The following is a 24,414-nucleotide window of genomic DNA, read 5'->3' on the forward strand; positions in this document are numbered from 1 at the left end:
TCACAATACTTTTACAGAGCACTCTTGTAGCTACAAATGAGAACCATAACAACCGTGTCACAGACTTGGTACACACACACAAAAGAGCTGTCACGTTGCTGTAGAAATAATTTTATTGTTAAGTTGAGACATTGAGTGGAATGCGGTGGCTTGCATATCCTCCCTCCAAAATAAAGACACAACGACATACTTTAAAAGAACGAGGGAAGGATGCAACCCTTGACCATCTTACAGGCACGTTTCATACCACTGGGCTAGGAGGGCCATGTCACTGAGGACCATGGATGAGGTGGTGTGGACAGCGTGCTGGTAAACCAAAGATGATTCTGTAGAGGATCCAATCAAGTAGAGGGGAGTGCAGCACTGGGATGCCATGGCAATCAAACTGGGAGGATTTTAGGAAAGCTAGCTTGTGAGAGGACATTTGACAGGCCATCTCTACACAATAGACAGTCAAAGGGATGGGTAAATTCAGAGTCATATTTACAATATATGGCTCTGGATAGATTAGTTCAGATCATTTGTTTGTAGGTCATTTAAAGTTATGAGTGGGAAAACAAGGGTGCTTTGGATCCCACACTACTTTGGTGTATAGTAGCAGGATCTTATTCACCCAGGGAAGTTTGATTGACTGAGATGAATGTAAATCCAGTTGATTAAATAGCGTGTCCTCTCAGATCAATAAATCCCCAGTAATTGTGATTGCTGTGGTGGTTACAATAGGGCTAAAATGTTCCATCTCTCTCTCATGATATTCCAAACAGCCCTTTCCCTAAATTAACAATTACAACTTCGTCATATCACAGGCCCCTCGGTCACTGCGCTGAATTTGCTAGACAAATCCAATATAATTTACTGCATCACCAATTTTGTTTTTTTTGACAGAACTTACTATATGTAGTTTACCATAGATCAAGCCTCAGGCTCCCTCCTCCCCCACACACTGACCAAACAGCAGAACTTTACCACACTCAGAAGCTGAAATTATCACCAGTCCATAGTTAGTGGGAGGAAAGTGTGTAAAGGTGGACGCCCATTCCCCTCGCCCCACATTCCCTCCACGGCCCATGCATTTGCTGGTCACAGGGAGGGGCGGTTAGGTCAGGGTGTGGGTCTCACTGGGGCAGCTGCAGGAGTGTGCCCTGGCCGGCAGGCAGGTAGGTGACGTTGCGGGAGCGGGACAGCTGGAAGGCGATGTCCTCAGCAGCCTCCAGCTTACGCAGCTCTACCAGGCCATCTCCAGCCTCCTGCAGAGAGTTAGCAATGAGCAGGGCGGCCTGGGAGTCACCCTCTGCTGAGATGATGGCTGCCTGTTTCTGTTGCTCGGCCTGGGGAAGTAGAGAAGAAACACACTTTACTTCTATTCATCCTTTATGAAGGTGTGCAACGTCAGAATCCTTTGGTTGTTTCGGGTCACTTCCAGCTTAGTGAATTAAATGCACGTTCATCATTCTTATCACCTTACAGAATAAATCTCTGTCAATGTCTCAAACAAACCCTTTCTCCTTTTTACCTTCTCCACGACAAACCTGGCCCTCTCGGCCTCCTGCTGAGCCACCTGCTTCATCTCAACAGCCTCTGTGAACTCCTTACCGAACGTCAAGTGTGTCTGAGGAAGAAGGAACGACGTCTTCAATTAAAAACCACAGAACATGTACAAGTGATGACCAGACCCACTGAGTAAACACACTGTTGCTTCCTTACTCATTAAAATAGTGAAATGAAACATTTGGGCAGAAAAATATTGTTCTCACAAGGTAGTGTTATGCAACATCCCTTTAAACAGCTCACCAGTGAGACGTCATCCAGGATGAGGCCGAAGGTGTTGGCTCTTTCTGTCAGGTCGTCACTGACCTGCCGGGACACCAGCTCTCTCTGGGTGATGAGCTCACCGGCATCAAACCGAGCCTGTGAGGTACACACCCATATAAACACGCAAAGAAATAACAGGATAGTGTAGACTTCACTGCAACCCAATGCCACTCAGCCAGGAGTCTTTTTACCCAAAACTCCAGGGTAAAACCATAAAGGAAATGTGGCATTAGTCTAACACTCACCACCACGGACTTGAGGACCTCTGTGGTGATGGATGGCAGTACCCTCTCGTCGTAGTCTTCTCCGATGCTGGTGAAGATGCGTGGGAGCTGGCTAGTCACCGGCCGGAAGAGGATACGCAGTGTGATATTCACATTCTGCAGATCTGGGGGTGGGGGTTTAAAACATTACAAAAAAAACTGCAAGACGACAGTTGACGTAAAAAGGAAAACATTATTGATAGAGCTTGAAATGAAACGACAGAAGGATCGGTAGGTAAAAGCTTTTACTATGCCAGAGAAAGACTAAGTGTGAAAGCGATTGTGCCTGTCCTCGTGACTCATGTTAGTTACCTTTGCTGCCTGTGATGACAGGCACGTTGCGCGGACGTGAACGGCAGTCAAAGATGATAGGCTTCTGTACCCAGGGAATGAGGAAGTGGGTTCCCTCGCCAACTACAGCATCTTGCACTCCCCGGAACCTGTCAAATATAACTGCCCGATGACCTGCGTCAACTGAAACACGTGAAGAAATATTAGCACAATTCAGGTTGGTAGTGTTATGGAACTCACAACTTTAAAGCCTCATGTCATTTGTAAATTTTTTAGTATTGCATCCAAGTGTTACCATGATATCAAGAGCCCTTTCGGGCGGCAGGTAGCCTAGTGTTTAGATCGTTGGGCCAGTAACCAAAAGGCTGCTGGATCAAAAACCCAGAGCTGACAGGCTAAAAATCTGTCGTACTGCCCCTGAACACGGCAGTTAACCCACATATAAGAATTTGTTCATAACTGACTTGCGTAGTTAAATAAAGGTTACACATCAAATGATCAATTTACAGAGCTCCCTGTCTCACCATTGAAGAGGGCCGAGTTCACAACACCTCCACCAACGGCGAGGGCCAGCCCCAACTTCCCGATGGATTCAAATAGTTTCGCCATGTCTGTAGCCCTGGGGGAAAAAAAAGATACGTTCTATTGGAGCTCACCAGATAGAATTCTAGATCTTAATGATATATTTGAGCATGTGGTGGTATTATACATCTACATGTAGGTAAGTAGCTCCTAAAGCTATCCAAATGAAAGTGTTGTTCGTTTTTCCAGAGCTCTAAATTAGTCCCTTCTGACTTGATGGCATTGGTCTGTCAATGATGCCAATTAGCCATTAGCCACACTAGCTAGCCAAGCAAGCAGACTTTGCAACAAGAACGACTAACATTTAACTAGCTATGAGAATTGAACCATTTGTCACACAATGTCGCACCTGGACATGTCATGCCTAGCGATAGCTCTAGATCAGGGTAACAAACACTATCATGACGATCTGTAGCTACATGCTCACGCAGCGACATGAACTTGCAAATTGGTCGCTCGTGTCCATGTTACTCAATGCGTACCTTCCCGGTTTACTGAATAATTACCAACACAACCAGTCACACAGCATTACAATACCAATATCTGACTATTAAGGGAGCTTTGTTAATTATATATTTATACATGTATAAGGTCAGAACGAATTAAATTAGCACTCACCTACTGTTTTGTCAGTTCTGTCTATGACCTCCACCGGAGCCGACGTTAGAACGCATGATGTTTTTTTTCTTCTTCTACACAGCATGGGCATCAACTTGTAACAAACTCCTCTCTGATTGGATAAGTAGTGCTCCGGGACTTGTTTATCGATGCAATTCATTGGCTAGTGAGAATATCGCGGAGCATTCTGGTTGCTGAAGTTCACCAACTATGATAATAGTAATATTATGATATAATTAAGCAATAAGGCACGAAGGGGGTGTGGTGTATATAGCCAATATACCACCGCTATGGGATGTTCTTAGTGGCAACGCGGTATGCCTGGATACAGTCCTTAGCCGCATTGTGTTGGCCATATACCACAAACTGCCGAGGTGCCTTGTTGCTATTATGAACTAGTTACCAACGTAATTAGAGCAGTAAAAATGCATGTTTTGTCATACGCATGGTATACGTCAGCCAATCAGCATTCAGGGCTCGAACCACCCAGTTTATAACGATAATTATATATTTTTTGTCATTTGAGAAGGGTTGAATCACAGAGTTTTTAAACCCTAACCATAAAGTGCAACATCGCAAGACATCCAGGAACGATTGCGAAACAGACCATACCCGGGCCAGGGTTTGGGTTTTGAGAAGTGAAAAATTATTCGTTAGTTTTCCCAAAATATAAAGGCACAATCTTTGAGCCAAAATCGTATTACTCCAACTTCGTGAGACTGACAAACTAACACGTTTTTATGTTCGTCAAAAACAACTTTATATCGTGCCTTTGATTTGACGGAATACACAACTGCAGTTCAGCACTAAACAACCCTTTAGACGCGATGACGTGTTTCTGCGCATGAGCTTGTAGGCCATTGTCGCCATGACATCGCCGACAAGTGTGATCGGGGATTTCTATTGGAGAAGCAGTTTCAGCAGTTTAATCTTCAAACTGTACTGTCTTTGGTTGAATTAATCATCTCTTTGGCGAGAATAATGCCTAGGCCACAATAATGCCATATGTTTGACTGTTTCTTCTTCAGTTAGTGAGACATATTATGAAAATAAAGTTGAAATACTGTGTATCATTTCAGAACGTTCAGTGGCTGGTTTCACACACACACACACACACACACACACACACGCACACACACACACACACACACACACACACACACACAGTCTTGTGAAGAGGGCACGACAACACCTTTCCCCCCTCAGGAGACTGAAAACATTTGGCATGGGTCCCCAGATCCTCAAAAAGTCATCCTGACCAGTTGCATCGCAGCCGGCATCTAGGCGCTACAGAGGGTGGTGCGTACAGCCCAGTACATCACTGGGGCCAAGCTTCCTGACCTCCAGGACCTACAGTTGAAGTTTCAGAAGGCCTGAAATGTCAGAATAATAGTAGAGAGAATGATTTATTTCAGCTTTTATTTCTTACATTACATTCCCAGTGGGTCAGAAGTTACACTCAATTAGTATTTGGTAGCATTGCCTTTAAATTCTTTAACTTGGGTCAAATGTTTCGGGTAGCCTTCCACAAGCTTACCACAATAAGTTGGGGAAATTTTGGCCCATTCCTCCTGACAGAGCTGGTGTAACTGAGTCAGGTTTGTAGGCCTCCTTGTTCACACACGCGTTTTCAGTTCTGCCCACAACATTTCTATAGGATTGAAGTCAGGGCTTTGTGATGGCCACTCCAGTCCCTCCTCCAGTGCACCAGTCCCTCCTGCAGCAAAACACCCCCACAACATGATGCTGCCACCCCCGTGCTTCACGGTTGGGATGATGTTCTTCAGCTTGCAAGCCTCCCCCTTTTCCTCCAAACATAACGATGGCCATTATGGCCAAACAGTTCTATTTGTGTTTCATCAGACCAAGGTGTTTATACCTGCATACTATTGTTTGTACAGATGAACGTGGTACCTTCAGGCGTTTGGAAATTGCTCCCAAGGATGAGCCAGACTTGTGGAGGTCTACAATATTTTTTCGGAGGTCTTGGCTGATTTCCTTTGATTTTCCCATGATGTCAAGCGAAGAGGCAATGAGTTTGAAGGTAGGCCTTGAAATACATCCACAGGTACACCTCCTAAAGCCATGACATAATTTTATGGAATTTTCCAAGCTGTTTAAGACACAGTCAACTTAGTGTATGTAAACCTCTGAACCATTGGAATTGTGATACAGTGAATTATAAGTGAAATAATCTGTCTGTAAACAATTGTTGGAAAAATGACTTGTGTCATGCGTAAAGTAGATGTCCTAACCGACTTACCAAAACTATAGTTTGTTAACAAGATATTTGTGGAGTGGTTGAAAAACTAGTTTAATTGACTCCAACCTAAGTGTATGTAAACTTCCGACTTCAACTGTATATACTAGGCAGTGTCATAGGAAGGCCCAAAAAATAGTCAAAGACTCCAGTCACCCTAGTAATAGACTGTTCTCTCTGCTTCCGCATGGCAAGCGTTACCGGAGTGGCTAGTCTAGGACCAAAAGGCTCCTTAACAGCTTCTACCCCCAAGCCATAAGTCTGCTGAACAATTAATCAAATGGCCACCCGGACTATTACATTGAGCCCCCCCTTTGATTTCACACTGCTGCTACTCACTGTTTATTATCTATGCATAGTCCCTTTACAAATTACCTCGACTAATCTGTACCCCCGCATATTGACTCGGTACCTGTATCCCCTGTATATAGCCTCGTTATTGTTGTGTCATTTTCTTTTGTTACTTAAAAAAAAAAGTTTTACTTCAGTTTATTTAGTAAATAGTAAACTCTATCTCTTGAACTGCATTGTTGGTTAAGGGCTTGTAAGTAAGCATTTCACGGTAAGGTTGTATTCGGCGCAAATACAATTTGATTTGTACAACTAACCTTGTGGGGACACATAATTCAGTCCTATTCAAAATTCTAACCCTAACCTGTACCCTTTTTATTTTTTATTTAACCTTTATTTAACTAGGCAAGTCAGTTAAGAACAAATTAAGAACAAATTCTTATTTACAATGATGGCTTACCCCTGCCAAACCCTCCCCTAACCCGGACGAGGCTGGGCCAATTGTGCGCCGTCCTAACCCTAACCCTAACCTTAACCTGAAAACCTAACCTTAACCGTAACTTTAGCTCCTAACCCCAACCCTTAACCTAATTCTCACCCTAACACTAATTCTAACCTTAACCCCTAAACCCCTTAGAAATTGCATTTGACCTTGTGGGGAACAACAAAATGTCCCCAGTTGGTCAAATGTTGGTTCATTTATTATTCTTGTCGAGACTTCTGGTCCTCACAAGTAATAGTTAAACACGTCCATGTCCACACACACACACACACACACACACACACACACACACACACACACACACACACACACACACACACACACACACACACACACACACACACACACACACACACACACACACACACACACGGTTTGTTGAAAGACAAATGTATCTCATTACTGGACAATTCTAATCTAGGTTTTCAATTGACCAATGCATTGATTAATTTTTGGACATGTGAACCTGGCCTTATGTTCGCCCCCTGGCGTTTGCAATGAAGAACAACAACAATCTTAACTCCCCAGTTCCTACTTCACGGTTTCACTTTCCATCCATGTTTTGAACAACATGTAAGTGAAGTACGTCCACGTCTTTGGTGCGAGAGGAGAGCTATGAGAGGCTTCTAAAAAAGTTAAGGTAAGGATATTTGCGTTGATATCGTTGTGGAAAAAAGCAATGCCTCGAAGAGCTCTACTTTGAGGTCATTTTCGATTGTGTCGTTGGATTTGTGCACTTCCTTGAAGTTTCATTTTCCCAGTCTCCGTGGTCACACTTACCCATTCCTTTGATTTTCACAGATGTTGTGATCTGATGGTAAAAGTGATGGTCTCTTTTATAGAGCGGGGAAGGGAATGTATTTCTGAAACAGTGGATGAAAGTGATTTGAAGCATACTGTGCCTACATAGAGCAATACTGTGCCTACTGGTCGATTGTTCTTTGTGGACCCTACTTTAACCTCAGGCAGTCAGTGCGCTTGCCATGTGAACAGTTCGCACATCTCTCTTCACAGTATACTATCAACATCAACGGTATCTCAAGCTGTTTCCATAGCAATGACCTCCGTTGACAGAGCAGTTTAATAAAACAACGTTTCTGTTGATTATGTTGATGAAGTTTCGTGGCAACGCCCAGTATAGGGTGTCATTTAATTAAATATCCAGATAACCCCCCAACCTAAGTGTATGTAAACTTCCGACTTCAACTGTATATACTAGGCAGTGTCATAGGAAGGCCCAAAAAATAGTCATTTAAAAAAAGTGTTATGTTGGCCTATTACATGGCAATGACAAATGTATTGACAATTCACGATCAGTGGTTTTGGTTGAAGGGAGACTTGGCTTGCTATACCCACCTATGTATGCCTCCTGTATGTCAGTAACCCGGTTTTGCCCAGCAGATGGCGGAGCAGTGCAGGACAGTAAGGGTGAGTGGCCTGCCCACTGATATAAAGGAGGACCGGCTGACAGACAAGCTGTACATCTACTTCCTGAGGGCCAGGAATGGAGGAGGGGAAATAGCATCTGTCACCATTGTCAAGGCAACACCCGTCTCTGCCCTCATCACCTTTGAGGACATTGGAGGTGTGTGTGTGTGTGTGCATATAATGTGTCTGAGGCTCCTGGGAGGGGAGGGCTGGTGAGATCAGGAGACTGGAGACTTGATGGTGATAAATGGACTATTTCACCATAACGTAGAGTCATAAAGTAACAACTACCGTACATCGTCGCCACTGCTAAGTTCCTTCTCAGTAGATTTCCATCTGGCTCGTTGACCATAGCCACTCTTTTTAAACGTCATTTTGCATCCATTTGCAAATCAACTGTGAAATGCAAGGTATTATGCTTCGTGGCCTGTCACCATCGATTAACTGTGGGCTTGGGTGCTGGCATACATTTCAAGGAGAGGCCAGGGGCAGGAGTGCTTAGTAAGGGTGTTTCTCTGACTGAGATTGATCTAGCTCTTGTACTCTGGTAACCCCGCACAGTGGCAAGGAGTGTGCTTCAACATGGCCGACACATTCTGATGGTGGACGGGAAGAAGTATGAACTCACCTTGAGTGAACCTCACAAAGACCTGGACCCAAATAAGGTATGTTGTTGAGACGGTATTTGTAAAAAATAATATATAAAAAAAAAAGGCCACACATTTTGTTTAGACTTACATGCTCTCCCTCTTTTGCCCCCTCTCCCGTTCAGGTCATCTTGAGCATGTCTGTTACTGTGGATTACAGCCAGCTACCTGGAGGAAAGGCAGCATTGACCAGCCTTGACAGGAGTCATGATGTTCAGATCCACTATAACAACCCAGAGCAGCTCTGCACCTTGCAGGGCCTCTACTCCCAGGTTCAGGCTGCACTGGCCCAAATACTGGGGCTCCCTGCGGTCCTGGCCTCCATAGATACAACCCCACCTGTGGCCAATGGTGTTCTGGGAGTCCTTACTAGAGGCACTAGGGGCCAAGCGAAGAGGACTCATACCCAGGAGGCGACAGACCATCACAGGAGAGGTGATGAGCAGAGTGATCTAGGCTCAGGTCCACATAGGGACTTTATGTCTGGAGGTCAGGGCTGTGTGTGGGAGGGGACAGCCCAGGCAGAGGGGGGTGCTGTGGGTCTGTGTCTGTCTGAGGAACCCCCCATGGTGGAAGAGGACCTCTCCCTGATCATGGATGCAGACTTGTTCCACTACCTGCAGAGGCAGTGTGGAGAGGAGTACCAGGAGATCCTCACCCAGCATGGGGTAGAGGTGGTGGACGTGACCGCAGAGGGAGTGACCACCCTGTTCCTACAGAGAGTCCCCGGGGTGGGGGACATTGGGCAGGAGCTGGAGCGTCTGAGGGGGGCTCGTGGGGACCTGAGCAGGCTCTATCAGGAGAACGAGGCCAGGCTCCGGCGAGCCCAGCTGCCCAAGAGCGTCCTCTCGCCCAGGGGAGGCCTGTCCAGGGCCATGGAGGGCCTGCGGGTCAGGCTGCCCAAGTTGCTGTTCAGTGAGGATGACCGGAACATCTACTTAGTTGGCAACAGCAGCGATGTGTCCGAAGCCAAACAGGTCCTCCTTCTGGGGGAGAGAGAGGAGGCGGTGGAGGATGTAGCCAGCTTGTTACCATCTCCCTCATCCACATCTGGTTCCTCCAAGCCAGGGGAAGAGGAGAGACTCACACCCACTCTCTCCTCCACAGCAGGAACACCCCTGGACGCCAGGGTAGATAAGCTGCTGAAGCAATATGAGACGGAGAGGAGGACGGACGGGGCCCGAGGGTATAAGTTTGCCCCCCGCTTCAAGGCATTAGGGCCGGCTGGGCTAGGGACCAGACCTAGGGACACAGTGACGGTAGGGGACACATCTCCAAGTATACGACCGGGCCTTGGACCCATGTTAGGCCATGACCTGTTTGGCTCAGACAGAGCAGGGTCAGGTGTTGGGGGACTCTCCAGGCCAGGTACACAGAGTAGTGGAGATGATATACTGTTCAGGAGAGGTGAACCCCTGTTCACCCCCTCTATGGAGAATGGACTCTTCCTGAGCTCAATACCAACACACGTTGGGCAGCAGGGTGAGACAGCCCCATTCACTTCAACTCTGAACACCTTGTCAGGGGGCAGCACCATCCCCACCACCATCTCAACCTCCGGGTCAGGATCCACCCTAAAACGGGCCAGTAGTTTCTCGGGTCGGGCCAGGTCCAAGGTCCAGGACCCAGGACAGAGTGAGGCTGAGAAAGCCACAACCAGAGCCAGGCGGTCCAATAGCTTGGACAGGAGAAATGCCTACAGTGCAGAGCTAACCATCTCCATGGTGATATGGAATTACATGAAGGAGGCCTACGCCACCCGTATACAGGACATGACCTCTGACCTGCAGATGAGGGAGAGCCAATCAGACAAAAGCAGTGACATCACTGTCATCCTTATGGGGGCGGAGTCATCTGTGGTGAGCACCTGTCAGTTGGAGATGCAGAGGCTGGTTGCCATGGTGAAGACAGACTTCTGTTTGCAGGAGTTGCCTCTGGCTGAGTTAGGCGTGTCTGACCCAGCAGATGAGACTTTAGAGGTGTGCTGTGCTGAGGTGAGGCAACGGTTCAAGAAGGTCTCCATCCAGACAATGAGAGATAGCGTGTTTCTGATCGGCCCCAAGCAGCTGTGCTCTCAAGTGGGGGCAGCACTGAGGGAGGTGTTCCCTGGAGAGACAGGCCAGGGGGGGGGACAAGAGGACTTCTCGGTCCCCTCTACCACCACTTTGAATCAGTCCAGTCCATTTCAAGGGAATGGGGTCCAGAACTCCACACAGTTTCAGACCAATAGCCCTCAGCGGATGTCTGAGACTCAGAGAGGGGGAGGGGAGGGTCCTGGTGCCAACAGGGAGAAGAAAAACATCCAGAGGAGTGATTCATCCAAGAGGATGAGGAACAGCGAATCAGAACACAAGAACACAGTTGTTAGCCAATCACCAGCGAGGAAAGACCCTGTCATAAAGGAGAAAGTGGAGAGGGGCGGGACCATGGAGGCAGACGGGAGCAAGACTGACACATTTCTCAGCCATTCAGCGATAGGCAACGGAGGAAGGCCGGGAGTAGTTAATGGTGGTGGTACCAATCAAGACATGGTCACGCCCCCAAAAGAAAGCAACCTGAGGTCCAGAGTGACCCAGAAGGACAACAACAGACAGTCTAGTGGAGCAGAGAACCAGGAGAGGTCAGGGTCAGCTCTGACACGTCACGGCCCAGGAAGGTCTAGTCTGTCTGCGGCACGGACACAGATCTGTGTGTGTGGGGAGAGTGGGGCGTCAGTGAAGAGGACAGGGTGTGGGGTGACCCTGTGCCCACAGTGCCTTCTCAAAGTCCACGTCCAATGCAGGGTTTGCCCCAAGGCTGAGGTGGCAGTTCCACAGGGCGTCCAGGGTAACATGAGCTACTCTGAGATGCCGTTCAACCTGCCAGGCCATGGCAGAGACGCCGTCGTTAAGATCACATACTGCATCCCAGATGGCATTCAGGGGGTAAGGGCAAGACTTCTCTACCAGGCTATCTGATGGGCCAATTACAGTTGACATTTTAAACGTGTCATGTCAACTGTCCAAATGCACTCTTGGCATTATTAAATCAGCTTATATTAACATGTTAAGTCTTAAGTATTCCTTGTCAGTAATTGCTTGCTTTGCATTTTTAAGTTCTGTCATGTTTAACTCCTAAAACTGTCTTGTGGCGCTTACAATCTGGAACACACCCCATTATCTGCCACATTTCCCTCTCTTGTTGTAGAGGGGCCACCCCACGCCTGGCTCTGCGTTTCGGGGGGGAGTATTTGAGGCCTACCTTCCCCTATGTGAGAGGACCAGGAAACTCCTACCGCGGCTGGAGAAAGCCTTCAGGCTAGGCCTCACCTTCACTGTGACGGGCAGGGAGCCAGGGGCCATGGTCAGCTGGGACAGCATCCCCCACAAGACCAGCCTGCATGGGGGCAAGTCTGGGTGAGTACTGGAGTCACAGTACCCATTAGTGGCTCTCGACTGAAATAGCAACAGTAAAGAGCAGAAAGTCAGGGGTCAATGTTATGTGCTGGTCATTTTATTACCTAGTGTGTGTCCCAAATGCCACCCTATTCCCTTTTAATAGGTCACTACTTTTGGGAGTATGGTGCCATTTAGGATGTAACCTATGTAAGGAAAGCCCTATAGCGCTCTGGTCAAAAGCAGTGCACTATGTAGGATTAGGGTGCCATTTGAGATATACACCATAATGTAATTTTGTGTCTACACAGGAATGGTTATCCAGACTCCACCTATCTGAGTCGACTGTCTGAAGTACTGAGGACTCATGGGATTGAGGAGGCCCCTGCCAAGTCTCAAGACCAAAACAAAACCTGACAAGGATAGTCTTATCTATGTTTTTTATCAAGGTGTTTGTTTCTCTCGGATGTTGTAAGGATTGAATCTGTCTGTATCTTGTCCCGAGACTCCCAAGAAATGTTGAACGCTTGTGTGAGTCTGTATAGTAATAAGCCAACGAGAGAAGTCCTTTCGGTTCTTAAGAGTTTTGTAGTTGTACTGTTGTTCATGCATAATCGGGACCAATTGATTTCCACAGATATTTTACGGATGATAGTGACACAAAAGTGTTTGAGCTACTATTTGTCATTGGACCAATACAAAGTCCTGGCAGCTATTGTTCATTTGACCTGTACTGTGTTCTGACATCGAGCATTCCGTCTTTATCTTACTGTAACCGAGTAGCGTCCGTATCTTTTCTGTACCCCCGCCGCTGATAAAGCATCCCCGTTCGTCATGTACACACACTCAAATACCTGAGCCATAAAATATAAAGTCATTGCGGTTAAACATTGTTCCCTCGCAGTAACATCCTAATAACGCAGTAAACAAAGCCACAGCTCCGAGGGTCGGGTCTTTTTTCTCTCCTTCCCGTTATGCTTTTTTTATTAGTCCTGGAAAACATGTAAGGCATATGGTAACATTACACATTGAAGCGTTACAAGCTCTAGAGCCCATTGCTGTGGACAGCATGGCACCCACGTACGCAGTGAATCCCAGTCAAGCACAGAAGCAGCATCAATTCAAAGGGTTTTAAAAAATATATATAAAAAAAAAGTGGAGACAACTTAGTAGAAGAGTGGAAAACAACACCACAGACCGAAGGAACCAAAACCTAACAAACAAATCAACGTGTAGGCAGAATGGCTGTCTCACAGTAAACCGTGTGTGGAAACAGCTGTTTGGACGGGGAAGTGACAATGGACCTGTTTTTCTGAAGCTTTCCCGTAGACGGGTTCATGTACATCTGGTTATGAGGCTGACTTGACAGTGTCAGATAGGGGAAGAGGAGGGGGTATGGGTGCAGTGAGGAGAGGCGAGGGGGTGGGGGGCGGGAGCAGGTATAGGTGCAGTGATTTGGCTGCTGTTGGCACCATGATGATGGGGGTGGAAAGGCACTCCCTCTGCACAGAGCCACTAAACTATACTAAACTATACAGTGGAAGGAATAATGAACTATACACACATGCCTTTGTTTCCCGGGTCACCTACACACAGATCCTAGTGGCCATACATATCGTAACAAGCCTAGCCAAATGCACCAGACACTCACAGCGTTTCTATAGAGTCGTAGAATATGTTGGTAGTTGGCACATGGCGACAGTTTATAGTGATTGCTAATGAGGAGCCAGAGACGGCCAGAAGACGTTGGGTGGTTTTCTTTTAGGGAAAGGGTGTGTGTGTGGGGTGGATGGGTTGGGGGCTGTACGCCTCTGGATGTGGTAATAATCTCCAGACTGGGATTATCTTTCTAACTAGGAATACACTCCACCAAGCACTGCGATTGACACAAGACTGGAAAGGAGGACAATATAGTGTGTGTGAGAGAGAGAGAGAGAAAAACGAACAACAGATGTACTCAAATCAAGAGTAAGGGAAGCTGTTTGGAATGACCTGTGAGAAACCATGTGAAACAGTGACATTAAGACTGCCAATCAAAAGGAACCTGTTATCTGGAACAATATAGCTGGGAGCTGGGATGTTTTCCAATGCATGAAACGCCCTAGTTTCTTGAAGGATCGTCTCTGGTTTTAGAGCTCTTGCATAAGAATGTGCGTCTGGCTGGGAAAGCGATTCAAGCTGACACACAGCGTAGATACACCAAGCTGGAAAAGCAATCGGGCGCTAGGGATTGGGAGGAGTGGGTTAGGGCTCAGGCACAGCCAACATCAGATTCATCCTGTCCTCTCGGACACCCAGTTACACCCCACGCCGTAGCCACTCACTACACCCACCCACCCACCCAGCCGTGTGCTGCAGCTGAGTTCATCTAAGAGACCTTTTGGTTCTATCAAACAGGAAGAAAAACATTGAATCAAATGACATATAATCTCTGCACCACATGCCATTGGATGCATGCAATTGAATTCCAGATGTTAATGTGATGTGTGTGTATGGTATGATGAGTGTGTGCGTGGAGAGGGAAGAGGGCGGGGCTTTGGCTAACTAATAATTGACTCCAACCAAAGAGCTCTCGAGGTGCAATCGAGGATAATGGAATGTCTGAGACCAACAGACTGTATGTGAACTGGGATCGGCTTTCGGGCAGATATGTTGCGCCTGGGACAGACATAGAGCTGGGTTTCTGTCTGTGCAGCTGTGAAATATGGCCTCGCTATGACATCCCCCTACACATCTGCTACCTCCCCCTCTCTCTTATCCCATACAAACCATTTGGAATCAGGCTAAGAGAAACAGGAAAGCCGCATATGGTGGCATTTCACAAAGCTAAACTAGAGAGAGGTGGATGAAAGAAATGGTCCATGATTCAACGAATCACCTGGTCATGTATATTTTTGAATGGCTGTTTAATTTATATTTTTGTTGGTGTGTTTTTTTTTGTTGGTTGCAATTCTAGGAAGATTGGAGATTATATGGTGTGGTTATAAACGCATAGGCCTGTCGACTGTTGTGGGCGTCAACCTTGTTGTAGTAGATGTCTTGAGGCCTGATAATACTCTGTTGACACATTTCACTGATCTGAGATCAGCGAGGACTGTGAGGAGTTTGGCTATGGAGGGAGGTGCCTCTCAACAAGGTAGTGTGTCTGTGTGTGTATGTGTGTGTTAGGATCGAGGCATGAGAGCAAGACCCCAACCAATCAGAAACGACTAAAACCTTTTGTAAACTGTAGCAAAATTATATCAGCACCCATAAGCATTTGGGACAGAAATCATACACAGATTGTTTTTGTTTTTCTACAAGGTCATAGGAAAAGTACCCAGAAACAAAACAATTTCCTTCTCTTTTTCATTGAATGCACCGTTGTAGTCAAGGCATTGACAGAGGAGTACATACAGTTTGGCACAAATGGTCAGGCCCAACAGAAAGGCTCATCACATTGAAAAGGAATGTAGTTAGGCAGGTCCCACCGTAAAGAGTATGAACTTTGAACTTTAAACCCATTGGAAAACAAAACAAAAAAACAGGTTAAAAAAAAAATACATGAAGTAAAACATCCTTTTACTGAAGCATGAGATTCTCACATGGCATTCAGAAAACAGAAACACCGTCCACAGGTTCACAGAAGGAGCCCAGCAGATCAGAAAATAACACTAACCAGAGCCTGACAGAACACAGTCACTCCCCACACCGGCATGGCACTCACACTCCGTCCCCAGGCCCAGTGCTGTCCCCGCTACACCAGGTCGTCACTTTCACAGCCCTGGATGAATGAATGCTTTCATTTGAGCTGCCACCCAGGAGAAGCTGGCAGAGGGTAGAGGAGGAGATGTGTGCTTGTGTTTCGCGCGCATGCAAAAGAGTCACTTCCACTGTACTTCCCGTGAGTTTCAGCAGATACAGTATGGTCTCTTTGAGTGGGGAAAGAGCGGAGCGGATTCAGAGACAGTGGGACTGGAGCGGGACTGCCATGCCTGGAAGTACATTAAGATCAGCGAGCAGAGTGCAAAATACCTATACCAACTGTCCTCTTAACATTGGCCTCATCAGAGAAGGGGAGGAGAGAGAGAAAGAGAGCTAGATAGCTGTGAAGCAGATAAAGAGTGTAAGGAAGGGGAGGTTGTAATGGGGTTGGGGAGGGGCAGGTGGGAGTCTTTTTTTTGTAACCTGACAAACGACCTGAGGACACACACATCTTCACACACAATGACTGACAACACGACATGAGGGAGGCCACTCATGCTAACACAACAGCTTCTTTACAAAGTCACTATAGTCACCATCTGAGACACTTCACAGACAGACAGGCAGGCAGACAGGCAAGTGTGTGAAGAGCATGGATTCACACATCTTTCCAAATGGGATAGTAGTGGGGTGTTTTTGAAGTCCGTACTGCAGGGCTCCTGCTCATAACGGGTTTAGCTTCTGTCCATGGTTTATTATAGACAATTCATCTCTGACGTAAGAATTGAGTATCAGATGAATTCAATATAATTTAGAGGAGGTTGAAAACAAAACCCTGCTTTATAGATAGAAATGAGTCCCCTATAATCAACTTCGGAAAACCAGTCTTGCTGTTCTACATTATGTCCACAAGGGGCAGCAGTGCATTTGTATGGGAGAGGCCAACTATTGATTGCGGCCCTAGGTGTGCCACCCCCACACAGACTATATGGGACTTGAATGTCCTCATAATATGCTGAGGGTAGTAGTGTAGAGTGTAGTAACTAGGATGTTAGCCTGATTTTACTGCTCTGTACTACAGCTTCAGTACTAAAGCCGGGGGTTTCATTAGACACTTTACTACTCACTCACTCACTCACTCACTCACTCAGATAGACTGAGAAATAGACCACAGCGCCATCTCTGACGAGCCTGTTGCCTGTTGCTATGCCGACCACAGAGAGAGAGAGATGGAGAGAAGGGGGAGGGATGGGTGAGAATGCACACCAGAAGGAGTTTTTACCCTTCTAAACTCCCCTGTTCCAGATCAGGGCGAGGGACAGGCGAGCGAGCGGTCACTGTGAAAGGAGTGGAATGCCATGGAATGTCAGGGGAGCAACAGGGTCTGATATCAAGGAACTGGGCAGCATTCACTCTATCTTACTCCATTCAAATGTTTTAGTGTCTCTACACAACACTGCCTCTTTGAACACATCGTCCTGTGTGTGTGTGTGTGTTTGTGCCCCTTGTTTGAAGAGAAACAATTTTCTCTCCTAATTGGCACTGTGCGCTGCTTGCCAACAGTTGGTTCATTAGAAACATCAGTGACTACAGAGCACCAAGACTAAGCCCTTATTTCTTCCTCCCTATCAAATACTGGACCAAATGGCTCATTAATTCACTATCTGGAGCTTCATCCTGTCACACGCTATCGTCTGGTCTCTAGTGTGTCACCTCTAGGATTATGGGACATGTAGTGTGGGCTCAGCTGTGAGGTGGAGCTGTGTGATACTAGAAGTGTCATGGCATTTATGGGATGTGCCACTAATCTTTCTTTATATACTTAAATAAAGAGTGGGTCGTGGTGATTGACAGGGGAGTTCTGTAACCACTGGCTTTGGAGTCAAGCATCACACAGCCATGCAAACATCTCCAGGGGAGCTGATAGCCAATCACAGACAAGCAAACACTGACTGACTCATGCACAGTGACATAACACAACACTGGACCGTATGTGAGATGGTGGGTGGGTGTGGTTCTGTCTGTCGGTCTGTCTGTGGGTTTATACCATAGGGAGAGGGGGAGGGTAGGGGGAACTTAGTAGAGGGAGAGGAAGGAGAGGTGGCAGGTGGAAGTCAGCGCAGGGCAATCTAGCATAGTGGGAGTCGACATGGAGGGAGGAGGGGCACTGTGTGAGTTGGAATGGGTCGAATTATTGTTGTCAAGGCAACAGTGATGCGCCCCAGGCCTGGGCATTATACCCACACCGTCCCTCTGTGTGTCTCTCTCTCTCTCTGGGGTCTCAACAGGCAACACCTTCAGACTGTTATGACATGAGTCATAGGATAGCGTATAGTAGTGGTCATTTTCCCATGGTGGCGAGGTGAGGGCGGGAACTGTTTTGTGAGCCCGGCTGTCATTAAGGTGCACTGGGGATTCAGAAATAAAGTGACCCTTGCTTGAGTGGGGGAGGAGAGAGAGTGGAGGAGGGGTGGGTATAGGCCCAGGCCTGAGTATTCGCAGTCAGAGTGGACTGGGGAGGGGTCTGAGAGATGATGGTAGGGATGACAGATTGACTGCTGTGCAATGAGTCTATAAAGCCCACACCCATCCCCCGCTCTCCCAAGTCCAACCCACACACATTACACCTCCCTTTCCCTCCCCTACCACATTTCCCCTGCCCTGTCAGCCCCTCCCAAACCAAACCCCTGCTCACAGGACAAGAGCTCCCCGATGGTCTGCCTGCCTGACTATCCATCCATCCATCAATCCCTCACTCTCACTTCTCCTCTTTCTTGGGCTCCTCCTTCTTCTCCTCTTTCTTCACCTCGCTTTTCTCCTCGTTTTTCTCCTCCTTCTTCGGCTCTTCCTTCTTCTTCTCTTCTTTCTTGTCCTCCTTCTTGGAGTCCTCTTTCTTCTTGTCGTCTTTCTTCTTGTCCTCCTTTTTCTTGTCCTCCTTCTTCTCCTCTTTCTTAGGCTCCTCTTTCTTCTCCTCCTCTGGCATAGGCTCGGTGATGAGGATCACCTTGCCGATGTTGTTCCTCTCCTGCATTCTCCGCATGGCATCGCCCACCTGGATAGAGAAGCAGAGGCAGAGAGAGAGACATGAACGAACGAACGATGGACAGTGGGAGAGTAGATATCCATCTATCATCATGTGTCCAGGACTGCTGGTTTGTCCCCCCACACACACACACTAAATTGCTCCCCAAACCCTTAGAAGGAGATGATGCCAGGCACCGCAAGCATAAATTGCCCAGTCTATCACTCCTTAAAACATAAACTACAGGCAAGTATCAGAACATGGGAGAGTGAGGTTTGTACTAACTTTAGTGGGAGGATGTATTAATAGCTGAGAGAGAGGGAGAAAGATGGAGAGGGAGAGGTGGCGTAAACGTGAGCCCGAGTCAGTCCTTGACGGACAGAAAGCAAGAGCAAAAGCTTTAGCTGGAGAATCGTGTAGATCGAGAGAAAGAACGAAGAAAAACTGGGTGGAATTATGAATCAGTATTCTGTGTTTAAACATTACCAATGCATTGCTAAATTCAACATTTATTTTCCATTTGGAAGTACTTCAGTTGAACACTGTCTATGTAGATAACATGTAGGGGTCTCATTGAGAGCTGGACAATGTATTGATCATGTCACATTACCATTATCGACTGACTGGTTCCTAGGTGCCTGTCACCGTGTCACGTCAGAGGCCGGTCCCCAGGGTTGATTGACCCATAGGTTTGTTCCTGTCCTGCCTACTTGTCAATCATAGTGGCAAAGGGGCGGATCCTAGGCAGGCCAGCCCCAACCTATACCGACCCGCTCGTCTCTGCCTAATGTCTGCGTCTGTCTCTCCATCAGAGGAGGCTGGTGGGAGGAGCAATAGGAGGACGGGCTCTGTGTAATGGCTGGAATGGAATTCATGGAACGGAGTCCAACATGGTTTTGATGTGTTTGATACCGTTTCATTTAATCCATTCCAGCCATTACAATGAGCCCATCCTCTTATAGATCATCCTACCAGCCTCCTCTGCTCTCCACCCCTCCCTTCTACCCCCCACCCACGCCAGCCCGCACAGGCAGGCAGGCAGACCACCGAACGACCAATGCCACGGCAACAGAGGGCCATCTCCTAGCAACCCAAAGCCTTGTCAAGGCTTGGCCCTGAGACACACACACAGGCATAGAAGAGGGGGAGTCATGTCGGAGTTAAGGAGGGAGAGGTGATATTCAGGTGATATTCAGATGGACAGTCCGGGATCTTAAGCACTTACAAATGTGTAACATATTGTACGAATTGGAAGTAGTAACATATCATACGAATTGCCCAAAAATTGCCCAAAAATGTTAATATATATATTTTTTTTTTTCAGGACGTAACATACCATGATAAATGGTAGTACACAATTGTGCACAATTTCCGGGGACCTATTTTGACTCGTGAACACTACTTTCAAAACTACTGGCTGTCACGCCCTGACCTTAAAGATCGTTTTTATTCTCTATTCTGGTTAGGTCAGGGTGTGACTAGGGTGGGTAGTCTCGTTTTTTCATTTCTATATTGGCCTGGTATGGTTCCCAATCAGAGGCAGCTGTCTATCGTTGGCTCCGATTGGGGTTCATATTTAGGCAGCCTTTTCCCACTGGGTTTTTGTGGGATCCTGTCTATGTCTAGTTGCCTGCGAGCACAATGTTAGTTTCACGTTTCGTTTTGCACTTTATGGTTTTCTCCAGTAAACATGAGTTTCATCCAATAAACACGGAATTCAACCAACGACCGTGAGACTGGCTGATATTATACAAAAGCTCTGGAGCATCCCTTTAATGAAAAACCTATGAAGGGGAGGAGGAAGAGGTGGTGGAGGAGGAGGAGAGGACTGAGACGACGGAGGTGTGGTGATCAGGTGGCGGGGACGCCAGGGATTTGTAAGTGTAGCTTGTGTGAGTGAAACCACAACCAGCCCAATTACTGAAGCAGCACTGCAATTGTTGTACGTACTCAAGCATCCAGCCTTCAGTCACTCACTGCTCCTCTCTCTCTCTCTCTCTCTCTCTGAAAGTCTGCCTCTGCCGTCTAACTCTGAGTGTTCTCACAGCGAGCGGCTCCCTACCTCCCTGCAGTGTATGCACTAATAATCACAACTAGAAGCACTGTCTGTCTGAGAACGGTAAGACCCTCTAGACATCAGAGCTGATGTACCGGCACCACCCTCTATATATTGTTATTTTTTAAAACTGCACTGTCGGTTAGGGGCTCGTATGTAAGCATTTCACTGTAAGGTCTACTACACCTGTTGTATTCGGAGCATGTGACTAATACAGTTTGATTTGATTTGCTCTACAGTACAAAGCCCTGACGGAGTTGCTCAATATGAGGCACCAGGCTCTTACACATGCTGTGTTAACATGTTCGTTGATTAATAGTGCAGACATGGAGCGGGACAGGATAGGTCAGAGAGGAGGGGGTGGGGGGGTGGGGGGGGGTGATAGATGGAGTTAGGGTGTGGTGTCTGGGTCCCCCAGGTCACCTGAATCGATTGACCATCTTATTAATTCAAGTTTAAGAGCTGTTTCATGCTGATGATATGTAATATAATTCACACAATATAATTCACACCAAGAGGAATTGTAACAGCTATTACTATTGTTATTGTTGCAATCATCTTTCCTTGAACTCTATCCACCGCATTTCTCTATCCTTCTCTCATCTACCCTCTTCCGTCCTCCACTCCTTCATCCCATTCGGTCTCTCGCTGTCATACCCGGGGCCCCTCCCTAAGACAGAAGCGCTGGCAGACCAACGGGGGTTACCATGGCAACAGGAGAGAAAATGAGAAAAAGATACACAGAGAGAAAGGGAGGGTGTGAGGCGGAGAAAGAGAGAGAACAGAGAGTACAGACAGACAGATAGAGAGACAGAGAGAGAGAGAGACCAAGAGAGAGAGAGACAGAGAGAGAGAGAGAGAGACCGAGAGAGAGAGACCGAGAGAGAGACAGAGAGAGACCGAGAGAGAGAGAGAGAGAGAGAGAGAGAGAGACAGAGAGAGAGAGAGAGAGACCTAGAGAGAGAGAGAGAGAGAGAGAGAGACAGAGAGAGAGAGAGAGAGAGAGACCTAGAGAGAGAGAGAGACTGAGAGAGAGAGAGAGAGAGAGAGAGAGAGACCGAGAGAGAGAGAGAGAGAGAAAGAGAAAGAGAGAAACACTTCTCTCTTGTCAGTTTCACAGGCCTTAACCATTGACTGGCCCTAACATTAACCAATGAACATATCAGCCCCCTCTTTCTTCCCCCTCTCTCCCCTTCTCTCACCCTCCCTCTATCCCTCTTTCTGTCAATCGGATTCTGTCTTTCACTCAAAGGGACATCTGATGGAGGGAGAGACTTTTATTCTTATCCGGTCTCATAGAGCCACGCCCAACCACACACCCACCTGTTCGAGGTGATAGGTGGAGTCGATGCGTGGTTTGATCTTGCCCTGCCTATAGAGGTCCAGGATGGTGGTCATGGCCTGCAGGATGACCTCCACCTCTCCGTCCAGGTAGCCCAGGTGGAAGCCACACACTGACTTGTTGTTCTGGATCAGGCTGAGCGTGTGGATGGAGAACTGGTGGTACCAGGTCTTAGCCACCGCCAGAAGGTTCTTCTTCTGGCCTGCTAGCATGTTAGCTGCACCTGCAAGGGGAGAGAGCACAAAGGGTTAATGGGTGTTAAAACGGGTGTTAAAGGGCGATAAAATGGGTGTTAAAGGGTGTTAAAACGGGTGTTAAAGGGTGTTAAAACGGGTGTTAAAGGGCGTTAACATGCGTTAAAACAGGTTTGCATGTAATAGTGTGTGTGTGTGTGTGTGTGTGTGTGTGTGTGTGTGTGTGTGTGTGTGTGTGTGTGTGTGTGTGTGTGTGTGTGTGTGTGTGTGTGTGTGTGTGAATGGGGCAGGGGTCCTTGTGTCGGTTTTATTCTCAGTGTAGGGTCAGTTTGGGTCTGTGTATAATTTATTGACTGATCAGCCATTGTTCCCCAGTCCACTTCAGTCTCATTATCTACCCCAACTCCCTCTTTCTCCCTCTACCTCCCTTGCTCTGGCCTTACCCTCTCTGCCCTCAACTTTGTTTTCACCGGGTCCCCCTCTTTTATCTCTCTTAAACATTATCTTTTCAGTATGTCCCATTTTCAGTGCCATTTTCCCGATGGACAGTTCTATTGCCAGGCTGAGGTCCTGGCAGGTACCACATAGCCTACAATCCTCACCCACCCACCCACCCACCCACCCACTCCCTCCTCTCTTCCTCTTTTCTTTCCCCCGTTCTGCCTCTCTTCCTTTATGCTCTCAGTCTCTTTCCCCTTCCCTCTCGCTGTCCTCGTTTCTCCCTCCCAGCCTCACTTTCCACACATCCCCTTTTCTCTCTCAATCTCTGTTCTCATAACCCTCTCTGCCCTCCTCTCTCTCTCTCTCTTTCTCGCTCTGTCTCATCCTCTCTCTTTCACGATCCCCCTCTCTCCCGTGGATGGGACACAAAAGCGTGCTTAGAGAGAGGAGGGGGAGCTGGAGAGGTTTTCAGCCTGCTACATTCAGACATTCCAGGTTCCGTGTGGATAGAACGCCCATTGTCCCGCCATGCATACTTCTGATAAACTGGTAGAGGAGCAGCAAGGAGGGAGGGGGAGTGTTGGGGTGGGGGGGTAGAGAAGGGTTGAGTGGGGGAATGGATCAGGGTGGGACCACCATGCTGGGTAGTTGGTTAGTCTTCTTTGCAACATGCAGAAGGCAAGGCCCTGTTCTCCAGGCATGCCTCCCCAGCCCACTGTCCCATGCATGCCATGCCCGCTGCAAACTGGCATCATCACAGAGCGAGACTACAGAGGCCTTCCCACAGACAACACACACACACACACACACACACACACACACACACACACACACACACACACACACACACACACACACACACACACACACACACACACACACACACACACACACACACACACACACACACACACACACACACTGAGGACATGGACCTCTGTAGGGAAGCAGTGCACCCAGGAAGGGCCTAATAATTCACAACCCTTTGTGTGTGTTTTGTGCACACTGTGCTATTTGTGTTCTAAACCACTGGTATTGATATGTGTGGAAATAAAGCAAAGTATGATTGAGGTCTTTTGTCCTTCCTGTCTCACCGTAGGTGATGAGCTTGCCCATGGGCTTCAGCAGGTTGTACGCCTTGTGGGTGTCTGAGCCTCCCAGAGGATCCAGCACAATATCCAGCCCTGGAGGAGAGGAGAGGAGAGGAGAGGAGAGGAGAGGAGAGGAGAGGAGAGGAGAGGAGAGGAGAGGAGAGAGGAGAGGAGAGGAGAGGAGAGGAGAGGAGAGGAGAGGAGAGGAGAGGAGAGGAGAGGAGAGGGGGAAAGACAGCGAGAGGTAGTCAGTACAGCTCAATGTTGCTTGGTTGGTATCGTATTAGAATGCCGGTGGTGTAGAGGGAGGAGGGCAGGCTTTGCTATGTTTTTGCAGAGCAGTTCATACATATGCCAAACGACGGGAGGGGGAGAGAACGCTGGAATTCTACTCATTTTAATGTCACTGATAAGACAAGGAATAAACATCACCCCATCCTAGACTGTTGGACTTCCATTCCCAGGTAGTGATTTCTTGGAGAGAATAAATAACCAACTAAAGCAACGTATTATATA

General features: G+C 47.4%; 3 protein-coding genes across 4 annotated transcripts in view; 1 reads left to right on the forward strand and 2 right to left on the reverse strand.

Annotated features, from left to right (window-relative positions):
- Nucleotides 1-90: 90 nt before the first annotated feature.
- On the reverse strand, nt 91-4,408 carry LOC109898397 (prohibitin-like). Of its 2 annotated transcripts, none has more exons than XM_020493362.2 (7): nt 3,571-4,408; nt 2,891-2,985; nt 2,388-2,549; nt 2,058-2,200; nt 1,792-1,908; nt 1,514-1,609; nt 91-1,328 (listed from the first exon to the last, which is right to left on the reverse strand). In XM_020493362.2, exons 2-7 carry the CDS (start codon nt 2,973-2,975, stop codon nt 1,116-1,118), a joined length of 816 nt encoding a protein of 271 aa, XP_020348951.1. In that variant the 5' UTR covers nt 2,976-2,985; nt 3,571-4,408; the 3' UTR covers nt 91-1,115. The 2 variants fall into 2 exon arrangements, with proteins under 2 accessions (XP_020348951.1, XP_020348950.1); XM_020493361.2 differs by having other exon boundaries at nt 3,567-4,387.
- Nucleotides 4,409-7,137: 2,729 nt separating this feature from the next.
- Nucleotides 7,138-13,214, forward strand: LOC109898398 (uncharacterized). Its single transcript, XM_020493363.2, has 6 exons — nt 7,138-7,259; nt 8,021-8,204; nt 8,609-8,712; nt 8,820-11,618; nt 11,881-12,089; nt 12,380-13,214. Exons 2-6 carry the CDS (start codon nt 8,021-8,023, stop codon nt 12,483-12,485), a joined length of 3,402 nt encoding a protein of 1,133 aa, XP_020348952.1. The 5' UTR covers nt 7,138-7,259; the 3' UTR covers nt 12,486-13,214.
- LOC109898399 (synaptic vesicle membrane protein VAT-1 homolog) overlaps nt 13,008-24,414 on the reverse strand; it is a 42,145-nt gene continuing 30,738 nt past the window's right edge. The window contains exons 4-6 of the mRNA XM_020493364.2: nt 23,902-23,991; nt 22,154-22,395; nt 13,008-18,804 (exon numbers count right to left, since the gene is read on the reverse strand). Coding sequence (XP_020348953.2) covers nt 18,511-18,804; nt 22,154-22,395; nt 23,902-23,991 — 626 coding nt within the window. The 3' untranslated portion in view covers nt 13,008-18,510. The remainder of the gene's footprint in view (nt 18,805-22,153; nt 22,396-23,901; nt 23,992-24,414) is intronic.

Source organism: Oncorhynchus kisutch, linkage group LG10 (assembly GCF_002021735.2).
Source record: "Oncorhynchus kisutch isolate 150728-3 linkage group LG10, Okis_V2, whole genome shotgun sequence".
NCBI lineage: Eukaryota > Metazoa > Chordata > Actinopteri > Salmoniformes > Salmonidae > Oncorhynchus > Oncorhynchus kisutch.